The sequence below is a fragment of the Toxorhynchites rutilus genome, chromosome 2 (genome assembly GCF_029784135.1).
Source record: "Toxorhynchites rutilus septentrionalis strain SRP chromosome 2, ASM2978413v1, whole genome shotgun sequence".
Taxonomy (NCBI): domain Eukaryota; kingdom Metazoa; phylum Arthropoda; class Insecta; order Diptera; family Culicidae; genus Toxorhynchites; species Toxorhynchites rutilus.
The window spans coordinates 189,781,762-189,800,734 of record NC_073745.1 but is presented as its reverse complement, the minus strand read 5'-3'; the positions used below and the strand labels follow the sequence as shown (position 1 = coordinate 189,800,734).

The following is an 18,973-nucleotide window of genomic DNA, read 5'->3' as shown; positions in this document are numbered from 1 at the left end:
ACTAAGTAATAAGATACTATCATAAAAGGCGTGTTTGAACTCTGCAACGAATGTGATTCGAATGTAGATTTAGCTTATAGCACATAATACTGATAATTGTCGATTTTCGAACGATGTATGAAAGCTGCATGGAACTACGTTTGTTATGCGGACAAACAGTGATTGTTCAGAAACGTTTTTTCAAAATTGCTCAAATGTTTTCGAACAAAAAATGTTTGTTTGCATGTTAAGCAAACGTATTACATTGTGTAGAATGCATAATGGTGAAAAAGTCGATTTTGTTCTTTTTGTCGCTTACGTCTCCTATACAAACATGGTCAGAGCAGAGTTTGTACGGATGGAGAGAGGCCAGTACTCCGACCGTGGGTCGATCTCCACCACTAACATCACTAACATCACTTTGCATGAACGTAGTTATTCTATAATAACACACATAGATGGCCAACTGAGAGCCCTAAGTTTTGAATTCACGATCAATCGCATAATAAGCGAACGCGCAACCAAAAATGTGGTCTTCAGAATGCAACGGTCAGTACCGTTTTTGCACCTAGTTTTGCATCGTGTTTTGCGCAGTATTTTGCAGCGTATTTCTATACTGTTTTACACCGGTTCCCGGAATAAATCGCCACAGAAAACGACTGCAACAGAAACCACCGCTTATAAAATGTGTAGTAGGCTATAAATATTGTGGCGCGGTATTGTATTTCAAAACAAGAATTAACCGGGCAAACGTATCGCCCCAGGCAAACGTAACGCCCCGGGCAGACGTATACCGTCCGACGCTCGCTAGAGCTCGGTCGGACATTGCTAAAGGATCGTATCCTATGTTTCAAACTAACCGGGCAATCAGTGGATCCCAGGTTTGCGTGCGAGACACCGCCGCTTCCGACGGCGGGTCGGCGGTGGACTCGGATTGCGTCATCTTGGCGGCATGGGCCGCCTCGATTCCTTATCCTCGCCAAATGGGGACTTCGTCCCCATTACATTGTCCTCAGAATAAATTTCGAAAAACGAGAACAAGAGAATAAATTTATAATAGAAATGTGAGGCACATGATGTTTTTCCCGCGCCAAATATTTCTAGCCTACTACACTTTTTCTAAGCGGTTGTTTCTGTTGCAGTTGTTTACTGTGGCGATTTATTCCGGTCACCTTTTACACCATACTTGAATCTGGTTGCTTTCTTTGTTGTTTTTTGAGAAGGCTCCTTTTCGCGGCAAGGTTCTTAGCAGATTCATGTCTGTGTCCGTATTAGAACACTGACAGTAGTACCAACAAAGAAAATTGTGAAACGGGAAGATTTAAAATTACAAATTCTTGGTATATATTAGAATTTTATTATTCTTTATTTAAGAGACTCTTTCGAAACAACTTCTGCAGTAAGAAGTATGTCCAGTTTGATTTCATTTCTGGAAATTTATTGATTTATTTATCGTCTCGAGTTATAAATACTAAACGTACTGAATCTTAGTTTAAGTTCTTCAATCTACTTTTGAACATGTATTTAGACAAATTAAAATCATAAACAGCACTTACATCGTTGAACGATTTAACACAGTTATCAAAAGGATTGTTGTCGGAAGTTGTCGAAGAGCATACCGAATTAAGCTGCGTTGAACACTTTCCATCCGAATACTCTAGACTGCATGATAAAGCGACCATACGGAATTGGAATTTTGTGTGACGCAGCAGGTTTTCCTTTTGATACATGCCTGTCCCTTTGGCATGCTCGGATTTCGGATTTAACGTAATTCACGAGTCGATGTCTGTCACAAGAGTGTATTTATCTTACCAACTAACTTACGAGCTAAGTTCGCATATGATATTACATGTTTATTTATTATCATTATTGTTGTCAACAACAAGCGTCGAGCAGGGCGGTATGTTATTGTTGTTAGTTGTTGGAGGTCGTATACAGGGAAGTTTGGCGTGCCATAATAGCGTTCAGCTGATGTTATGAAATTAGTTGGTTTGGGGGATTTCCGTAAGGAAATCAAAAGTTGCTGACGAATGTAAATGTTGTGTATCTAATATGCGGAAAAGTGGTTATGGGAAATAAGTAAGAATGCGGAATTGAAGATGAGAAAGAATGAGGGTCAGGATGTTTTGTGTTTAATTGGAATTGAGGTTAGTTAGTATGCTACACCTCCCCTCTTTAGGAGAATGGTGTAACCATTCGGAAAAAAAGGATAAAGAGAAATTATACCCGCTGAGCTTGCGTTTACAAATGAAAAATATGTTAAATTTTTTTTTTTTTTACTAGTTTTGTGCATATAAGTTTCATGCCTTGATTAGCCTATTTTTGTGTACTATCGTTTGTTTGCCTGTTATAGGGTGCTTAATAGTGCAATTAGTATTTTCTATATTTATTATGCTATATGGTCCTATATAAAAAGGATATAAATCTATCATGTTTGAACTGGACCCTATTTCTTATATTCGTTCCGTTTCGTTTTTATAAAAACAGATTTTCTATACAATATTGCACTACTAATTGTGGTTTCATTATTCATAATATAATTATTAACAATTGATACAACATGTGGTATACTCTTCAAAATTTAAAAAGTGAATGTTCAAAAAAAGATATATAGTTTTCAACTGGGTATTTGTTTTAAGGTTAGTATGAAATTAGAATTTTTATTGACTCAACGCATATGAACTTCTTCGTTACTCGTCTCATCTCTGTCTAGAAGAGTGGACATGTGAGTACGGAATAAAATTTCTGAACTAATCAGTACAATGCGCTAGAGCAATTGCCTTTCGTTCTTTTAATATGCCCATTTTATATTCCTTCGCTAGTCAGCTCTTGTGCTGCTGCATTATATTCATGACCTTTTATTTAGGCTCATTTTTCCCTTTTATCTTTTTTATCTTCATATTCTCTTATCTTCTTATCTAGAAGAGCAAACTCGAGTGTTTGACTTCCATTTTATTTAATTATTTCATTTCTTTCTCTTTTCTAGAAGAGCAAACTCTTATGTTTGACTTCCATTTTAATAAATGTGCATTCGTGCATCATATTTCTTTTCTTTTATTTCGCTTCTTTGGGTCTTCATAAATTTTCGGATTCTTGACTCTCAGATCAAGTCCTTGTAAAGTCATTTCTACGCTTCGTCAAGAAAAAATTAGAGATATTAAAGACAATCGTGCTATTTTGAATTTCATGACATGAAGTTGATCAGACTTCTGCCACTAATTTTCTAATAAATCGAAGTTTTTTGGAATTAGAAATTGGAAATATAATTGGAAAAAGAGAGAAATAGTAAAACATATCCAATTTTTAAAATTTCAAGAGTATAAGTGATTTATTTATTTTTAGTGCATTTTAGAGGTTTATACAATGATTTCATACATGGAAATGGCATTGTTGACGATTTCCTTTCGTGTATGATAATGTTATCTTATCTCTTATGTATGTGTTCACGAGCTTCTTATTTCTCATGTTCTTGAAAAACATTAAGATATATATATATATATATATATATATATATATATATATATATATATATATATATATATATATATATATATATATAAGTTATAAGCGAAACCAGGCTTAACCTTCAAAACCATCAACACAGAGCACGTGTTGTCGAGCGGGTAGTCATTGAACGAGGGTAATGATTTTAAGCAGGGTAGTTGAAAGTGTAGTCAACGGGTAGATTAGTCAAGTTCTCGCTGGATATAAAATATGGAGCAATGTCAAAATAAAGGAGTTCTAGCCTAGAGCTCAACCATCCAACATGTTCTTGTTCAACCATCTTTCAGAACCTTAGGTGATTATAACTGGCGCAGTCGGTAGGATCTCGTTGGTTGTTTCCTAGTGCTGGTGAGTGGAGCCTGTTCGCGACCGGAAAAAAGTGAGCATAACTTCAGGGAAGGAAGCGTCGCTAAGGGAATATTAGCGATTTGAAGCAGTTCCCCACGGGCACCGAGGGCAGCAACCGACGGGACCAACATTCTGTTTACGAGAATATCGATCTTATCATACCCGGAGAAACTTACGATTGGCACCCGGCGAAAATCGTCACCTTCTTCCAAATCCAACGATTTGTGCGACAGAGGGAATATCTGTACAGCACAATTGAAGCAGGAAAAACCTATAGATCACACAGCAGAGGGAACATCTGTCTAGAAGTATAATCGGCATCTGTGTTTAGATACACTGTGGATTGAGCGTAGAGGCAAATCACACAGAAATAATATCTGCAGCATACATCAGAAATCGGAACGAGACGTTCCTCGCTTGAAGAGGGAGTAGTTATAAGCGAAACCAGGCTTAACCTTCAAAACCATCAACACAGAGCACGTGTTGTCGAGCGGGTAGTCATTGAACGAGGGTAATGATTTTAAGCAGGGTAGTTGAAAGTGTAGTCAACGGGTAGATTAGTCAAGTTCTCGCTGGATATAAAATATGGAGCAATGTCAAAATAAAGTAGTTCTAGCCTAGAGCTCAACCATCCAACATGTTCTTGTTCAACCATCTTTCAGAACCGTAGGTGATTATAACTTATATATATATATATGTATATATATATATATATATATATATATATATATATATATATATTTATAAGAATGTTCATTTAATCTTCGCTTGCATTTCAATATAAAAACTCTATTCATGTATTCTCATTGGACCATTACCATGATATTAAATGTTATTCTTTAACCTTGATTTAATATCCTTACACAGCTGATGAAGCTGCTTTGCAAACAACCTATTTGTTGGCAAAAAAAAAAAAATGTCATATTTTGCTCATTGCCCATAATAATAATTTTAAAAGCTTATTGTTTCTATCGACTTCTTTGTCTTCAATATGTTATTTTCATCGGTAACTGTACCGAAATTCATTATTTCCTTGTCATTTTTAATTCAATCATTTACTTTCTTCGGTAATTTATTTCTCGTACTAATAAAATAAAAAGTAATTGTACAGATTCCTATTTTCCATTCAATATTGATTTTTTTTTTTCATTTAATATTGTTTTAATATCCGTATTAATTGGATAAGGAATTTAATAATGTGAAAAAAATAATTTTCTAATTAGAATAATTAAATTAAGAATTAAATTTGTCAATCAATAAGCTACGTCGTTGTTACAATTGTATGCGAGGGGGCGCTAGCCATGAGCCTCGATTCAATTAAACAAACGAGCGCGCTTGAAAATTTTTTTATCCTACATTATGGTATATATTTTGGTGCAAGCGCGTAACGCGCGCTGCTGGTCACAATTGTTATTATTATTATTATTTGGCCTTAACCGTCGTATCGGCCGCTTTAGAAGGTCGCGATTCACAAATTTGTATCGCTTCCTAGGTTGTTTATTCTTCATATCGTTTTCATTTATATATAAAAAAAATGCTTCTCCTTTGTTTTCCTTACATTTTACGGGGTGGCCGCAATCGCTTGTGCGGCTTTTAAAGCTTCTGCACGTACGCATGTTTTATAGATTTTATACAGTTGGCTATAGCACCTACTACTAGGATTATCACAATCACCCATAATAATATTTCTTGGGTCGCATGCATCTCGGTGTGATGCTCTACGTGATTTAGTATTGTGACTTGTGGGTCACCTTTATTCTCTATTTTTTTTTGAGTTGAAGAGGCCCATTTTTAAGTCACACATGCGCGTAATTTTTTCCTATTCATAAAATGTTGTTTTTTGTGGTTCTTTATCGTTACATGCTTTCCCTTATTGGCTACTGAATGACTCTCCACCTGCCGTTTCGATGTCGTCTCGATGTCGTCTCTCCTGCTTGGTTCGCTGCAGCGTCCTTCCGTCGAGCTGCCTACTGGACTGCTTCCTTTTTCTCTGCGATCGATTAGCAGCTAAACCTACCCAGTCTACTTTGTTGTGCAAAATTGGTCCCAACAAATGGTGTCGACAACGGTACCGATATCGTGCCATTTTGCAATGATTTTGTCGACCAACCCTTCGTATTTGACAACCAATTATGAGCCAACATTGGGTCAATCTGGCACCGCGTCGACCACACGCAAAACTGCTCGACCCTTATTATGACTCTGTTTCTTTTCAAGGAAATGAAAATAAAATGTAATGAAAGAAATACCGTTGATAAAAAATATGTATCTTATTTCTAGAAAAAGCAATTCACACTTAAATACAATTGCAACTTGAAATACAATCATCAACTTATCGTTTATTCACTTAGTTTTATAATGTATACTGAATATATATTCATGTTAAAAGTATGTGCAGTATATAATAATATTAATGTGAATGCCTGCTGTCGGTGGAGCGGTGGAAGACAATGCGAGATTAACCTGAAAATAAATAAAATAATTAATACGAAAGTACATTATACGTTAGAGATAATAGGAACGATAACAAAAACGATTCCTTGGTCTAGAAAAAAACAAAAACAAGGAACCGTTTTCACTATTAGGTCGATTCCGTTCATAACAAAAAACATGAAAACTATGCAACAAAAATAAATCATTGTACTCACCTGTATTTACTATGATGCCTGTTGAAGCTGGAGCAATAAAAGGCAATGTGAAATTAACCTGAAATAAAAATAATAAATAGTATACATGTATATAAAATATTATAGCCTATAGAAACGATATTATTTTTATTATATTACCGGAATAAATATTCGTTATCAGATAACAAATATTTATTCCGGTCACATCCCTGGATACGGGAAAATTATCCGGCACAATTATTTTAATAATTCAACTGCCTCTATGTCTCTGCCGACCAATACAACAGATTTTTCTGATAGAACAGTGAAATAAACTTACTCACCTGTCCTATCTGTCTACTCTGCAGTTCGGGAGTTCGATCAAGCCAATCTGGAACGAATTAAATTGAGTTTAAACTGAAAATAAAAGCAATTTTTAATACTTACAAAAATCGTTTCTCTTTCCAAAAACTGTTGTGTTGTGTTTTGACAGTTCAATGAGGAAAAAAAAGGCTGCTGTGATAGCGATTCGCTCAATTCGTGTAGTTTTATTGTGATTATAGCAGAAGCTTAGGGCAGTGCTGCCTGCGGGTGGCAAGGCGGGGTAAAATTCGGGCACTTTTGTAGCACTTTTCGTCACTCGGTCGACACTGTGCTTATAACCGCTCGAAAATATAGGAATCTGGGTAGTTAGTTGACCGGTGTGATGTTTCTCTCGACTCGTCGTAGATGTCGCTTCCCATATCTGCCCTCTGTACTGCTTCCACTGTCACCGATTTATCGCCTTCTTCGATCGATTACATTCACCGATTGATTACATTCTATGTCGAAGAGGGGGTTACACTTAGCGACGCTGTGGTGAGGTAACGCTACGGCTGCAGGTGCGATTATAAGTACCAACGAAATCACTATATTGCGGGAACGCATGTTTAAATGGGAATGGTTGTATGACTGTTGAGGCTACCCGGTGGTGTGATTTCCCTGCTTACACTTTCGATTACTGCGCCCACTGTTACCACTTGCTGATTCTAACATGTCTCTCACTTTTTTTCTTTTAACTCTCCGTAATTCACTTCATGTGTTCTTTTACCACTTCTGTTGGGAGCACCAGCTAAAAAAAATTTGTCCTGCTGGTCCCGACGGCTCAGTGGTTCTGACGTTAAGCATAGGTTTGTTCGGTTAATGACTCTTTGAGAATTAGCGCACTTGCAGTTCAACGTTTATCACTCACTTTATTCCACATTTATTTGCGTAATCAAATTGAAATTGTACCGCCACTTTCTTCTTCCAAGCGAAATAAGTTTGCAGATCACTGTTTACACCTTAATTGGTTTCTGTTCAATCGCTTTTCCGTTAACTAGTAGAAAATTAGGGTACTAAATGGCTCACTATTCATTTTTGCTTCTTTCAGCATACCACAACACTTTCCGGCTGACCCTTGGTACCGCACAGATCACTTTGTAATGTCCAAGTTCTCGATTAGGCCGTAAACTATCACGGTGATACAGGATCGTGAAACGCGGTCGCCATGATACATGCTTCCTTTAGGCATGCTCGGATTTCGGATTTAACGTAATTCACGAGTCGATGTCTGTCACAAGAGTGACTGAAACAACATCTACTTTTTATGTTTTCGATTAACGCATCGATTGTGCTAATTTCATTCGGTAGTCCTAAACGTGCTTTACCTGTTAGTCGCGTTCGTAAAAATTTGATAGCGACTGTAAGATGTTCCGTCTGCGTAAATTATTTTAATAGGTTAGCCGAATCGACAAATGCATTTAAACTATCGGGCGATCCGTCGTATGTTTGGACGATCGCCGTCGCTGTTTTAAGGTCAAATTGTGTAGCCATGATGGTGGGCTCTGCTCCTTTGCTTAAACGTTTGCAGAGGATGGCTGTCCGTGCTACGGTTTTAAATGTTAATTTTTGTTTATATAATATAGGCGTTTGTTCAAGAATTTTTATACTTTCTTGGTGCCTTATTTCTAAAATTTCATTTCTAATAATCATGGACGCCATTAAAGTTAATGAAATAAAAAGGTTTTATTTCGTCCTGTCACGGTCGCCATGATACATGCCTGTCCCTTTGGCATGCTCGGATTTCGGATTTAACGTAATTCACGAGTCGATATCTGTCACAAGAGTGTATTTCTCTTACCAACTAACTTACGAGCTAAGTTCGCACATGATATTACATGTTTATTTATTATCATTATTGTTGTCTACAACAAGCGTCGAGCAGGGCGGTATGTTATTGTTGTTAGTTGTTGGAGGTCGTATACAGGGAAGTTTGGCGTGCCATAATAGCGTTCAGCCGATGTTATGAAATTAGTTGGTTTGGGGGATTTCCGTAAGGAAATCAAAAGTTGCTGACGAATGTAAATGTTGTTAGATATGGTATGCGGAAAAGTGGTTATGGGAAATAAGTAAGAATGCGGAATTGAGGATGAGAAAGAATGAGGGTGAGGATGTTTTGTGTTTAATTGGAATTGAGGTTAGTTAGTATGCTACACTTTTTCATAGTATTAATTTTTAGATTTTCCAAAACAATACTCGGAACTTGACAGTTCAGTATAGTTGTATTGGTGCCAACCCGTGAAACATCTCAGTGCGAAACTAACAGCTTTCGGGGCGAACCTAGTGCGACACTAGGTTGAAACTGAGTGAAAAAAAGACGGGTGGGTAATGTCGGGGACATAACCGGAGTGACGTAGGACTATAAAAAGGGGACAGCTTTTGTTAAATATATATTTTAAATATATTGTTTTATTTTCTTCTCCTACGTGAATACCTACCTATCTACCTGAAAAATGGATTAGTTTACTGTTTACTCTTTATGAATATGTTGAGGGTTGAAAAGAACCTTTGGTGTTGTGTTTTTGTTATCACTCGATATTCCCATCTTGTTCGGTTAAACCTTCCTGTTTAGCTATTGAGTTTGCCACTCGCCACAGCTTTCACAGTTGGAAAATTTCTTCCTATCCAGCTTGTGACATATTGTTCAGTAAATTACATTTAATGCGACGTGCCGGAGAAGCACTTTGCCACTCACTGAAACTAATTGTTGCCTTGATGAGCGCCGAACCGAAGCTGCTCTGTTCTTGATGCGTGTTTTCTGATTGTCGTGAGCAGCTTTGCAAGTCAACTCGAGCACTCCGACGGCCGAAACTCTATAATCGCTGTTAGGTATACTGGTGCTCCGGCACCAATCCGTTCGGCCTAGTTACCCTTGCGGAGCAATCAGTGAATGCGACCAACAGGGAACTGGAGACCTGCACGGTTCGAGTGAGACTTTGCCTTTCCCTTAACTTGTCCTCCTTTGTTACGTCCACGATGCCGATGCCGTACAACCACACGGGTTTACGGTTTGAAAGAAAATAAGATATTTTTTTGGGGTCCGCGTGTTTTATACTCTAGCGGTACACACTCACAGGATAGAGACAAATCGGCAGACTCAGCCAGAGGGGCGAGTCCAACGAGACGAACTAATGAGCGTTAAAAGAGAGCGATGGCAAAAAAAATACATAGAGGCGAATAAACTGCAAAGTTTAAAGCCTCTTAAAAACAAAAAAACAAAACAAGAAAGAAGAAGAAGAAAAATACATTCATTACGATTTGTTCGCTCGTTGGATTCACATGCAGGCTAAAAAGGGTCCTTTTCAGGATCACAAAATTATCATCAATCTAAAGAGTTTATTGTTTTGTTGTCACTCGATATCCCCATCTTGTTCGGCTAAACCTTTCTGTTTAGCGATTGCATTTGCCACTCGCCTCAGCTTTCACAGTTGGAAAATTTCTTCCCATCCAGCTTGTGACATATTTTACAGTAAATTACATTCAATGCAACGTACCGAAGCGCCACTCAGTGTCGCATTGGAGGCGATTTGAACCTGTAATTGAACATTTGCGATGACAGTGGTACAGTGTCGACTTTCAATGTGCGGTCATAATTTGGATCTTTATGTTTACAAAAATGTCCAACTAAATAAGTCGCATTACATGTCCGTCCAATTAGCTAAATGTCGAACTAATTGTAAATTACTGTACTTTCAATCTGGAAACAATTTAAGAGTTGGTGAAAATTGAATAATCTTGAAAATCCCCAACTATCAATAAGCTCAGAACTACTGCCAAATTCACATACTCATCAGATCCTGGCAAACAAATTATGAAAACATCAATTTGTGTTTTATTATTATTTTGGATAATGTTTTAGAACGCATTGAACTTTATTTCCTAAATTCTTTTTTGGAAGGTTTAATGGCCCTGAAAAGCGCCTTGTTATCACTTCGGCGGCCGAAACTATATAACGGCGGCTAGGTGGACTGGTGCACTGGTACTAACGCGCTCGGCCTAGCTACCCTTGCGGGGAACTCCATATCAACACGGTTCGAGCGGGATTTTGCCTTTCCCTTCACTTTTCCTCCTTTACCATGTCCAGACATGGGTGCTTGGGTTGGTTTGTTGATGTGTTGTGATGCGAACCGATGTGGTGTACGGTTTGAATGAGAATGATCGTTACGGCAGCGGAGCGGGGATTTTTAAGCTGACTGGCTGGCTCGAGAATTACGCATGTGCGAGACTGCGACCAATGTTTCGTTCATTTTTTTCTTTTTCCTTTCCAATCGTGCTTCATTCTATTTCGCTGCTGCTCTGGTTGCCCGTTTTGGTCGGCACGATTTGAGGAGCACAAAATGGACCAATCAAAAATGGGCACATAGTGAATTTTGAGAATGCTTGATATTTCACAATTATTCAATTATTTATCTCAAGAAAAATGAAATGTTATTCGTTATGACAGATGCGTAGATATATTTCCTATCAATTGATGCAAAAACCTTTGCGATCTATTGAGAAATGCTCGAGTTATAAGCGTTCCAAATCTTGCATTTTTTCCTACTTGTTCAGTGCCTAGATTTCCATTTCACCCCCTATATCTTCCGGTTAGACGTAGTCCTACGTCAAAAAACGTTCTGACAGCAGTTAGTGTGGCACTGGGGTTGAAACAGAACAAAAACAAATTCGTTAAAAGTATGCAATTCGCCGACGTTCAAGAAAGAACTCGATTCGATAAGATTCTATTGATTTACAAAATACGAAAATTTGTTCTGTGTCATAAATATATGGATCGAATCGACCGTTCGATTCAATTTACATAATAAGGCCAATATTTCCTATAGAGGGTCGTTATACCTCTAGGTAATTGAGGAATATAATAATCATCTTGGGTGAATTATTATGGAAAATAAATGCATTGTATGCTCATAAATGACAATTTCTTTAAAAAAATTCAACGATATTGATTGATGAGCCTTTTCAGAAAATAAAGTATCACTTTTCAATTATTTAGTAACCGTTAATTATTTTTATTTTATAGAATAATTTATTATTGAATATTTATTAGTATGACCTATTTTTTCCCTTCAACTAACCCTCCTATACTCGAGCATACGGTCTCACCGACCGAGAATCAGCTATTTTGTTTTGAGGAGGCTGAATTAAAAGACTGTTGAAAATGAATGAAGTTGAAGAAAAAGTATTTTCTGGTTTTTTTTTTTAATCATATCTTCTATTACTTAAAAAATATACAAATAACGCAAATTCACAATCGAAGAATTACAGAGACAAGCACAGTCTGACACCGTGCGCGAGTATACGGGTTATGATTTTCCGCGCGAATACAGAATGGTTAAAACTTTGTACTACATTCATTTTCTTATAACTTTTCGATACAGTCAACGTTGGTGGACCGTCGCCTAACATTTGAACAGTTAGTCGCGCGCAATGCAAGCAGGGAGAAAATGCTCTTGAAATCATCGATCAATCGGTTTGATTATTCATGGATGAAAATTGTGTTGTAACTTGTTCCCATTATTAAAGTGGTCGAATGGGCCAAGCAGCAGTTTTAATTTTAGTCCTTGGAAGCGGAAGATTATAGTAACTTTCATCGGGAGTGAGAATTGAACTCGTGACCATCAGCGTGAGAGGTACGGATGACGCCTCAGGGATTATTATTCGTTGATAAGTTATAAACCGAAATGGATCAGCATTGTGCAATTAACCGTAAAATGAACAGAGAGTGTTTAAGGGGATATTCTAGTGTAGAGACACGAATTTCGGACGTTTCGAGCTCCGTATAAATAAAACAAAGAACATTTTTACTATCCATTATACCATTATTTGTTCATCTATCTTTTAACAATAAAACAAAAATTGAACGGAGAAAAAATATTCATAACTAGAATAGTTAGGAGCTGATGAAGTGAGAGAGTTAAAAAAAAAGTTTTGCCATGGCGTACACTATTCCAGCCCTTCTGGTTATCTGAAACAAACACATCGAACAGATTCTGAATCAGTAAAAATGCCGCTATCGCATGAACCTCGGACAAGTCAAAAACATCTTTTTTGACAATATGGCGGCTGTTTGAAAAAAAAGAGGCTTAAAACGTTTTTTTCTTATGTTTCCCAATTTTTTGAAAATGGTAAATTTAACAAATATTATTTTATAGAGGTTCATGCAAATTATATTCATACAAATTTGACTTGAATCGGTTCAGTAGAACTTGAGATATCGTGTACGGAAGTTTGAAAAAACTAGTTTTGGGAAAAACGTGTTTGAAGTTCATTGTTATGACCGTACCAGGATAAATACCGCATCACTAAAATGGCTCTAACTCGGTAAATGATAGGATTTCAGATAAGTCCTTTCTAGGGTATATTCTTAAATGCCTAAACAACAGAATTTTTTTTTTAATTTTGAAATTTCTAGACTAGAACACTGTCTTAAATCAATTAAATTCGTAAAACGTTCCATTCATTACCATGTTGGTAGTTCTGATAAATGAGTGTTTGTACTAAGGGGTGCGAACGATTCGCAAATCAATAAAAAATCAATTAGAGTAATCTCATCTTTTCCTTGAAACTGTCGATCTATGCGTTTGTGATTAAGGTTATAACGACATTGAGCACGTTGTCTGGTCGTGCGAGGTGTATTTTGTCTCCAGATCGAATTTAGAAAACGTAGATTCGGCACATGTGCTCCCGTGGCCGAGTGGTTAGCGTCATAACTAACATGCCGGGTGTTCGGGTTCGATTCCCGTTCTGGTCGGGGGAATTTTTCGTCAAAGAAATTTCCTCCGACTTGCACTGTGATCACGCGTATTCTAGAGCTTGCCACTCAGAATGCATTCAAGGCGTGTTATTTGGCATAGAAATCTCAACTAAGTACTAATAAAAATGACGCAAGTAATACTACGTTGAGACGGCGAAGTTCCTCTAGGAACGTTAGTGCCATTGAAGAAGAAGAAGAAGAAGAAGATTCGGCACATCCTTCGCACGTTAAGTCCGTAGTTGGATCGTGAGGGACGAATATACAGGCAAACCTTTTTTTTGTGCGGGAGATAGGGACCGCACAAAAAAAGTCGCATAAAAAAAATCGTGCAAAACTTCACCAGCAGCTTTAAAAAATCGTGTTCGGTACACATTTTGAAAAAAACTTTTTATGTGCGGTAGATAGGGACCGCATTAAAAAAAGTTTCCCCCAAGAAAATAACTCAAATCCACGTCATTCACCGTTCAATTTCCTTTCGTTTCCCTGCTTTGCGATGGGACACTTTGCCTTTTCGGTTGCGCGTGGCTGTTTTGTGCTTTTAGTTGCATGTCAAAACGTGTTGCTGTTAGAAATCATGTCATGCAAACACTTAGAAAAACTTAGAGCATTTGATGAGAGGAGGGGAATGATTTCAGAAGTGGATAATTGAGACGCAAATATGCTTTTTTCGCACTGAAATGCATATAAACCATCGAAAAAAAACTAAATGGACGATATAAACCATCGAAAAAAACTAAATGGACGTCAAATATAAATAATTCGTCAAACATGCTTCTTTTCATACACCGCACAGAACAGAAAATCGCACAAAAAAAATTCGCACAAAAAAAACCGCACAAAAACAGGTTTTACTGTACAGGAAAATCTGTGAGCGTAAATTACGAAGACGGGTATTTATGTGAAGGCAACTTAACAGCGAAGTGCAGTCGATGTTTCCCTGGATCAGATCACCAATGAAGCTTGCCATTGCAATGTTGCGTCTCGCCTCCAGGATTTCCAGATGTATAAGCATACAACGGCTTTAATAGCTGGGTAAATTGTTGGTGTCATACCACGGAAGATGCCTCAGAGCGAAACGATTAACTTCCGTTGAATATCTTCGATGCGATTCGTCTCGTTTTGGTAGTATTAACACCACACTACAGCCGAGTATTCCAAAATAGGCCGCACCAATGAGCAATACAAAGCTTTTAAGCAATATACATTTTTGAAAGTTTTAGCGAAGCAAAAGAAAAAGCCGAGATGAGAGGAAGCTTTTGACACTACGTAAGCATAAGCGTAAGCATTAGAAAGGATTTTGTCTGCTCGCTAGATGGATTGAACCAACAGGTTGAAAACGGGTGGATTTTAAATCGAAATATTTTTCCCTCCCATTGTCCATGGAACGAGTGATGCAGTGGCATATAAAAATTGTATATCACCGATGTATTAGTTGCTCGTTATTGACGAATGGGTAGATAAGCAAGTAAGAAGTTAAGCGTTAAACCGTTTAAGGAATATGGAACCGTATATAACATATCAATCAAATCTTAGAGAGCTTCCGATATGATTGCTATGGAAATTCGTTCGAGGTGAAAATAGTTTTTTTATTTGGCACCCTTACAGAAAGACGCAGTCCTACGTAAAAAACGCATACTAAAGTGCCCCAATCCTTTATGATCAACCTTTAATCATTCCAACGTCATCAATATCACATTGCAACCACGACTTCATGAGGACAAGCACATCGTAATCCCAGCTGAACAATTTTTGTATGTTAACATCTGATGTTCTGGTGGTAAACCGAAGAAATGTGATCAATCGATTCGAAAATGCATCCTAGTATTCGTTCTGATGACAATGGAGGATCAGTTGATACTGTCGATTGGATAAAATCATTTCGAGTGTCAGTTTTATTTGCACCTCGCCATGCCACGATGTGAATATCGAAAGTGTGCTTGCCTATGGCGACAGTGTGGAAGACCTGGACCTCATGTCCAACCACCGAATTGGGAGGATCGTATGTGGTTTGCAGCAAAGGTCAACTATGAGGGGGGTATAATGGGTTCCCAAATCACTAAAATCGTTGAGTCTAAGCGTCTAATATACCACACATCATGAAAGTGCTCACGAAAAATTTCGAGTCAGAATAAGAGCCATGGCATTATCCATTCGAATGCAGTTTAGTCGTCAAAAAACGAATGAATTTTCAGATGGTTCACACGGCTCGAGTTCTTAAGTTACTATAACCATATTCTGTCGGCAAAAAACTGTTTACGCATTCTAAAGGATATTTTTGAAAAAATGAAGTCATTTCCAATGCCAATGCTTAAAGAGTGTCGTCTACAAAGGATTCTAGTTGTGAATATATATTCGAATCATCAACAACTGATAACTATTTTGGTGAAATATGTACAAGCCGTAACAATCAAACTGATTATACACAGTTCAATAAATAACAAAAACACATGGAAGTTGAGATGCGATAAGAAAGAGGTAACATTACAAACGAAGAACAGCGAGTTTTGTGGAATATTCACTGATGACATCATTTTCATTTTGTAGTTCGTTCATTGCATAAAACGTGTTAGTATTCTGAAGGCTATTGAGAAGGTCATACGAAGCTGGCTGAACAGAAGACAAACTGGTACGGGAGATCCTAGAGGGAAACACGCCTCACTTCGTAGTAAAATATTGTCATTATCAACCAAGTACGTACGCCAATGTGTGTGGGTGTAGCATCCGTGTGACGTGGACAGTTGTACAGACGAAAAACGCCCGCTAGGGAAAAAGCGTCCATTGATAGTAGAGTTAAGCTCCGGGAGAGGACGAAACCCGCATATCGGAAATGAGCGGGAGATCAACAAAGTTTGGTACAAAGGAAAACGCTGAATTTTCTCACTGGAAAGAATGAATTTTCCGGAGAGCTTCATGCAATAATTCCTCCATGTGTCTGTGACACTGAGCCGTGAACAATGAAAAGGAGTTGAGGTGAGCGAGAATGAGAGCGCTTGGAGAGCAATAAGTGCAAACGTATATTCAACTGTTTCCACCGTAGGATATCACCAGAGACGGATGATTATTAGTAACGCCAACAGTGTGGCAGTGAATATACACTTGTTATATAAAAACGGGAAAATAAATGTAATACCTGCCGTTTGTGGGTGACTACAGAAATCATTCGGGAGTGCATCCATTTCTGAGGACGTGCGCTGAGTGGGGATTGAATTTGTTATCCAATGTGGAGAAAAGTGCTGGTGAAAAGTTGAAAGAAGAAATATCATGGAAAATTGATAAGTTAATGCTGCGGAGGCATTTCTCAAATGGCGATTATATCTGTGAATACGTTTTTCTTATCATTTATAAATATTGTGAATCCACAACCGAATTGAGATTTTCAACTTCAGCTGTCCTTGAATCAGGATAAGTTCAACGCAGCTCGTGAATTTGTTTCTTGTGGAAATACATGTGAGAAGAAAAAATTAAGGAAAAAGGCAAAATGTGTTTGGGTACCTGTGATCAATAAATATACAAGAAAAGAGGAATAACATCGAATAACCTAGAGCAGTGTGCTCGGAATGAACAATCTGATGTGATCCTGCAGATGGCTAGCAGCAACAATGTCCCCGAAATATTGGCGGAAGTAGCAAAGCTATTTTGAACAGAATTTAGGTAATTTCACAAAAAAAAATCATGTAAGATAGCATATAACAATCCGGTGTGAGCAAAAGTATGAGCCACAAAGTCCACAAATGTTATCCTTGATTTCCCTCGGTCTCGGTTACGTGTCTCCTACAGAAGCACTTAGCCTTGTGTATGTATGTATGTATGTATGTATGTATCAATGTGGTCAGTGTCAAGCTGTGAAGAATTCAACATTGGGCTACATATACACAATAATTGCACTGATTATGATAAGACTTTCGTGATTAATTGAAGCGTTACCGTTCGATGTAGGTGTTACAGTTGTTTCTTGTTTATTGCAAAATATTTCCACATGGGATTGTCAGCAATCTTACAATTGTCGGAAGGTTTATTTCTTGATTGAAAAGCGAAAAACTTGCGGCGGTTTTGACATAGGATTATGTCTTTGATTTGTATATAGGGGGGTAACTCTACGAAAAATTTAACGATTCATCAAGAGTTTTCAAACGCATATTACTCAAAACCGTTATTGCGACATATGTTGTGTTGTATACCATTAGTCAGGAAATTTATCCAGCATTTTTTTTTGCTTAAGACATAAACAGTGAATATAGTAAAAAAAGTTAACAATTTGACAATAAAAATGGGTATGTTTTTTATTTTACTAGCCACTCGTTTTCCCCCACAACGCAACGAGTAATCTTTTTGCCTACAATTCGGCGTTAACTCTCAATATGATTAGATGCATATTATGAATTATTCTCAATTTGCCGATAATATGCGTTTATCAGCTGGAAGAGTCAATGGAAGGATGATCTATTAGGAATCTTGAAGATTTTTTTTCGTCTATATGACTTTCAACACTTTTGGCTGGTTCGTCACTTTTTACTTCCATTTTTGGAAGAATGTTGGGAGTGATGATTGAACCCGTGATCTTTGCGTGAGAGGTATGGATGTTACCACTATGCCAGATCGCCTCCACGTCTTGAAAATAATATTGGATGATTTCACTCTCTAATCCCCAAAGATTTGACGAGAGCCTGGCTCAGAAGGTTAAGCGTTGAACGAGATTTCAAAAAATTGAACTTCAGGTTGTTGTCCAATCAATTCGTGCTCAATTCCCGTTCTATCGTGTAGGTCTTGCTACTAACAATTTATGGAATTGTAGTCCAGGATGTCATTATACCGTGCATGTTGTTTGGTTATGTAAAAAATGCAATTAATGAATTGAACAAGCTGCTGATTTAGAAGTTCGAGAGGATATACTCACACATATTTTTCAGTGCCATTTGATGATGTACCAAAAAATACAGATTTTGAACAATGACAAACTCTATTTAAATGCAATTACTACACACAATCACAGTCCTATGTCAAGATCCCATCCGTGCCCCTAGGTCCAGACCTATCCACTTTTTTCATTGCGTTTTGTCTACATTACGGTGATTAGAAGACCAAAATTCATGCTGTACATTAGTGCTATGTTATGTCCATTGAGCTCTATACCATAATGTGTTGAATAAAATCATGTAAAATCCTCAGAACTTATTGTACTACTTTATTAAACTTGTGTTTTTATCAATGAGGGGATAGTTTTCGAATAGAATTTATTTAAAAAGATCAAATAATTAGATAGAGTGAAACGAATAACGAAAAAGAAATAAACGGATGCGAATACTCCCGATGCATATGCAGATTATCCATATCATTATTTCCTTGAGAATTATGATTTCACATCTCTATTTGCCATACAAGTTTTTTCTTGCTGCTGCTGATGTTATATCGAGCATCCGAAGTT

General features: G+C 37.4%; 2 protein-coding genes across 2 annotated transcripts in view; one reads left to right on the top strand and one right to left on the bottom strand.

The window, feature by feature from the left end:
• Nucleotides 1-6,251: 6,251 nt before the first annotated feature.
• Nucleotides 6,252-7,364, bottom strand: LOC129766544 (uncharacterized). The gene is made up of 5 exons (XM_055767117.1): nucleotides 7,239-7,364; nucleotides 6,885-7,119; nucleotides 6,782-6,828; nucleotides 6,480-6,537; nucleotides 6,252-6,294 (listed from the first exon to the last, which is right to left on the bottom strand). Exons 1-5 carry the CDS (start codon nucleotides 7,362-7,364, stop codon nucleotides 6,290-6,292), a joined length of 471 nt encoding a protein of 156 aa, XP_055623092.1. The 3' UTR covers nucleotides 6,252-6,289.
• An 8,778-nt stretch (nucleotides 7,365-16,142) lies between these two features.
• LOC129771686 (heparan sulfate glucosamine 3-O-sulfotransferase 1) overlaps nucleotides 16,143-18,973 on the top strand; it is an 87,119-nt gene continuing 84,288 nt past the window's right edge. Inside the window, exons 1-2 of the mRNA XM_055775599.1 lie at nucleotides 16,143-16,521; nucleotides 16,589-17,202. The gene's annotated coding sequence lies outside the window, so the exon portion shown is untranslated. The remainder of the gene's footprint in view (nucleotides 16,522-16,588; nucleotides 17,203-18,973) is intronic.